Raw genomic sequence first — 4,826 nt, forward strand, 5'->3', positions numbered from 1 at the left:
AACATTCATGAACCTAATGTTGTTTTTGGGCCACCAGTGAGTGCTTATTGTTGTAGGGTTGTGGATTTGGCCTACACTAAACTACTGTCACTATAATGTAGTTTGCAGTGTAAAACTTGGTGTTAAAACGGTTATATGTAATTTAGTTTGAGTTAAAATAATGTTATTTCTGCATTTTGTAATTGTTGGACTGTATAATCGTTGACTACCTGCATTTAAGTTTACATCAATGACATTACTTTGAATTTGTTTTGATTAAAATCTAAACTATGAACTAACAAAAAAAGTGCTTGTTTGTTTTTCTGTGGCTGCTGTAGGCCTCTGTAGAACTATAACATATAAACAACACAGAACTTGTAAACCGAGTAGACAGCTTTTTTAGCATAAAATATCGTTTTTTTGTATTGCGGTCGGTTCCGGTTGATAAGAATCACATGGCCTCCATGTAATTTTTTTTTACAATTCAAACCTCAGATAAGCCAGTGTATAATATGAGCCGGTAGTGGGCGGAGGAGGACTTGGCTGATGATCTCTCATGACTCCGTGACAGTCTGCAGTGTGATGTCGCTCCACCACACCTACAGAAGACGTCCCTCCAGCGCCAGTCCTGCACGGCAGCGGTGCAGCTCACTACTCACGATGCTCCGATGTGAGAATTCAGATTCCGGAGTGGTAAGTTGTTTTGTGTTCTATGAGTTGTTTGTAACATGACGACTTGAAATCGTTTTTTTCTTTTTCGGTACTGACATCGTTCACACAGCATGTTGGCCTTTATTTCAGACTTAATTAAATGTGTTGGACAAAGTTTGGCGTAGGGGTGTGATCTGATACATTTATTACTTAATTCTTAAACCAAATTATAAATAAAACTAGCCTATGTCTTTCTAAACTAAACGACAATTACGCCTTTTTTTATACGCCACTTATAGCCTGAATATTTTCCAGCGAACTTTTATTTCTGAAACTAAAGTTTAGCTCTCAAGGCTGTAAAACATTGAGAGAATGTCCTTGGTTTGTCACGAGATGTTACTGCTTGTAATTAACTTGCTGTCTGCACACCCGACTGTGTGTTGGCGGTCCTTCTGTGTTCCCTTTCATGGAAGTTTTAATGGAAATGTTCTATGAATAATTTTCCATGATTTTCTCTACTTTAACTCAAAAAATCACAACGTTTAAACATGGACTAAGGTCTTAAGAACAATTTCTTATTCTTATTACGTAAAATGTAAGCTAAATACTTAAACATATCAAATTTCCAGGAATCATTTCGATCATCCTAATCATCTTTGCCTGATTAAATAAAGGTTGAATAAACGTTTGAATAAAATAAAATAATTTCTAGGGGAAATAAAGTCTAATACTTTTTCTATTCGTTACAGTTTCGAGTCAGTATCTTCAAAAACGAACTAATTACACGGCTATCTTGAGGTCGTTCACGTATGTGACGTCATTACCAAACCCAGGGGCCTCATTATGGAAACTTCCTGAGTCTGAAACCCACCGGATCCCCGTTCAGGGCAGTTAGGACTTCTGGTATTACAGAAACATGTTTCCTAACTGAATTAGGACTTCTGGTATTACAGAAACATGTTTCATAACTGCATTAGACTTCTGGTATTACAGAAACATGATTCCTAACTGCATTAGACTTCTGGTATTACAGAAACATGTTTCATAACTGCATTTAGGAAAAAATCCTATCTCATCTTAGTTTAGTAATATAGAACCATTGTAATTTCCCAAAAATGACAGCAGCACTATTGTTTGGTCTGTAGTAATGAAGATGAGGAACGTGAACACAGAAATAGAACACATCTATGAGGAATTGCTTCTGTAATAGGACAATAGGATTTTTCCTTTATTTGAAATGTAAGTTAAAACAGGACAAGCAGTTAAGATATTTTTCTGTCATGAAGCTACAAGATTTCCTCTCACCTGGACAAGATAAATACATACAAAGAACAATATGGTTGCTAAGGTACTAGTCCAAAACTAATGTCCACTATAGTAGACAAAAATGTATTGCTGGGTGTCAGGATTATGTAAGTATTTTAGTAAATGTAATCTGTTCATTTATAGGTTGCCATATGAGATTTTGGAAGACAAACCTTTTGATGGCATCTGGCAGAACTTCAAGGACCTCTCTAGAGTGCAAGGTATTAATATTGTTGTTCAATGCAAATCCACAAAGCATTTAAGTAAATTCTACTTAATTGGTCAATATAGATGGCATTAAAATATTAATAACGTATAAAAAGTATCTTATTTTTTTACATGAATTAAGATAACAACTGTAATTCCTATCAAGCATCTCTTCCTGTTACCAAGACCACTCCCTATCCCCTCTCCTCCACAGAATGAAAATAAGATGCGCCCCCTTACATAAACTGAGACGCAAATGTTACCTGCTCTCCGTGTCTCTGCTGGCTCTGTGCCTGCTGAAGCTGGTCTACATCAAGGTGTCTGTGAGGAACCACTTCTACATCGAGCCTTATGGGATCACCGCCAGTGCATACAGGATCAAAACCCACAGGTACAACATCAACTGCAGGGCCATATACAACCTGGACCCTGTTGAGATTGGCAAGTCCCTGGAGATACGGAGGAAGGTGATCGTGGACTTGGAGGACGACAGCGTCGTGTCTCTGACCGCAGACTGTGAGAGGTATGTTGAGGCCAGAGGATATGACCTCATGTCGGTCTCTGAGGAGGAGAGAACTTTCCCGCTGGCGTACTCGCTGGTGGTCCACAAGAACGCTCCCATGGTGGAGCGCATCCTGCGAGCCATCTACACACCTCACAACGTCTACTGCATCCACTACGACCAGAAGTCCTCCCTGCCCTTCATCACAGCCATGAACAACCTGGCTCTCTGCCTCCCCAATGTTTTCATCGCCTCCAGGCTGGAGACCGTGCTTTACGCCCACATCACACGGCTCAACGCCGACCTCAACTGCCTGTCCGATCTGCTGGCTTCAGAGGTCGGCTGGAAGTACGTCATCAACCTGTGCGGCCAGGACTTCCCGCTCCGGGGGAACAGGGAGCTGGTGAGGGAGCTCCGGGCGCTGAACGGCAGCAGCATGTTGGAGTCCAGCCGGCCCAGCCAACTGAAGAAGCAGCGCTTCCTGTTCCAGCATGAGCTGAAGGACGTCCCGTACGAGTACCGCCGTCTCCCGGTCAGGACCGGCCGGCCCAAGGCCCCGCCGCCGCACGCACTGCAGGTGTTCAGCGGGAGCGCCTACTTCGTCCTGCCTCGTGACTTTGTCAGCTTTGTGGGCAGCAGTCCCGTGGCGCGGGACTTCCTGGCGTGGTCCGCAGACACGTACTCCCCAGACGAGCACTTCTGGGCCTCGCTGGTGCGCGTGCCAGGTGTGCCGGGAGGGATCCCCCCGACCGCCCCCGACGTGACTGACCTGCAGAGCCGGACACGCCTGGTGAAGTGGAACTACCTGGAGGGCTCGCTGTACCCGCCCTGCTCCGGCGCACACATGAGGAGCGTCTGCATCTACGGGGCGGCTGAGCTACGCTGGCTGCTCAACTACGGACACTGGTTTGCCAACAAGTTTGATCCCAAAGTGGACCCGGTGCTGATCAAGTGCTTGGAGGAGACACTGGAAGAGAAGAGGCAGCACAGTAGGAACTTGGTGAATGAGGAGAAATAAGTATTGGGAGTGGTCCTGTTGTGTGTTTGCGGAATGAGGAGTGGTCCTGTTGTGTGTTTGGGGAGCTCATACTAAGAGGGCAGGATGAAGCTCTTTCCTACAGCTACGTTCTGTCTTCTTTGTGACTGAATCCTTCAGGAGACAGAACCTTCAGGAGACAGAACCTTCCTGTGCTTCTCTGATGAGTGCCTGTGTCTGCTGTACAACACAGAGTTATGCAACAATAATGCCTATCACAAGGAGAAATGCCATCTTTGAAAAGTGTCTTGACTTGAATTTACAGCCATTCCTTTGTCCATGTGCTGTGATCTCTCTGTCCTTCTTGCAGCACCAAAGAACCCTCCACTTTCCAGACCAATCACAGACACACACAAACCCAACGGTTTGGAAACATTGACAAATATCAATGTTTTATTTTATAATGTATGCAGTGAAGCTGAACAAAGGGGAGCAACTGTGTTATCTTTATTTTATTTATTTCTTAATAAAAATATGATCTAATGTAACTTTTTACTATGACGCATTTAGCCGTGGTACAACACATAATTACATATTTTTCTAGAAATGGAACATGTTTGTTCAGTGTAGTCCTTTATTTTGAATTTAACTAGCACATATGCAAAATACAGATAGTGTTCAGCTAAGGTATAATGCTCACTTACATTATAATTCCAGCTACTTATTTAATTTTCTACCTAGCCAACTGCCTTGTTGATAAATATTGTCTAACCATTTAAAATTCGGAGCTTTCAGTTTTAATGAGCTTCAAGTCTGACAGACTTGCGTTAGTTTTCAGGTGTACCAGCTATCCTGCTGGCAGGTATGTGTCACTGTTAGAGAATGTGACAGAGGCTCGTTGTCAGGTTGAAATATTCCCTCCCCTGCAATATGGAACTTCCTTGATACAAGTGATGTTTTAATCTCCTCCCCAGGCCCGCACTCACTCACACACACACACACACACACTCACACACACACACACACTCCTGGCTCCACAGATGACTCGGCAGGAATAATATACATCAAATCTCCATCAGAGGCTGAAGAGCCTCCATAACTCAGCTGCTCCCCTGATTGTCCACCACGATTTGATCCAGGAGAGTCTGTTAACAAGTGTGCCTGGAGGGTTTTTGCAGCTGAGTGTATGGTGCTGTGGTACAGGAC

At 43.5% G+C, this 4,826-nt stretch overlaps 1 protein-coding gene across 2 annotated transcripts; it reads left to right on the forward strand.

The window, feature by feature from the left end:
* Positions 1-523: 523 nt before the first annotated feature.
* Positions 524-4,168, forward strand: gcnt4a (glucosaminyl (N-acetyl) transferase 4a). 2 transcript variants are annotated; one of them, XM_062454834.1, is made up of 4 exons: positions 528-672; positions 1,380-1,978; positions 2,080-2,156; positions 2,357-4,168. In XM_062454834.1, the coding sequence occupies exon 4, from the start codon at positions 2,358-2,360 to the stop codon at positions 3,660-3,662; it is 1,305 nt and encodes a 434-aa protein (XP_062310818.1). In that variant the 5' UTR covers positions 528-672; positions 1,380-1,978; positions 2,080-2,156; position 2,357; the 3' UTR covers positions 3,663-4,168. The 2 variants fall into 2 exon arrangements, with proteins under 2 accessions (XP_062310817.1, XP_062310818.1); XM_062454833.1 differs by lacking the exon at positions 1,380-1,978 and having other exon boundaries at positions 524-672.
* Positions 4,169-4,826: the final 658 nt, after the last annotated feature.

This window comes from Osmerus eperlanus, chromosome 28 (genome assembly GCF_963692335.1).
Source record: "Osmerus eperlanus chromosome 28, fOsmEpe2.1, whole genome shotgun sequence".
NCBI lineage: Eukaryota > Metazoa > Chordata > Actinopteri > Osmeriformes > Osmeridae > Osmerus > Osmerus eperlanus.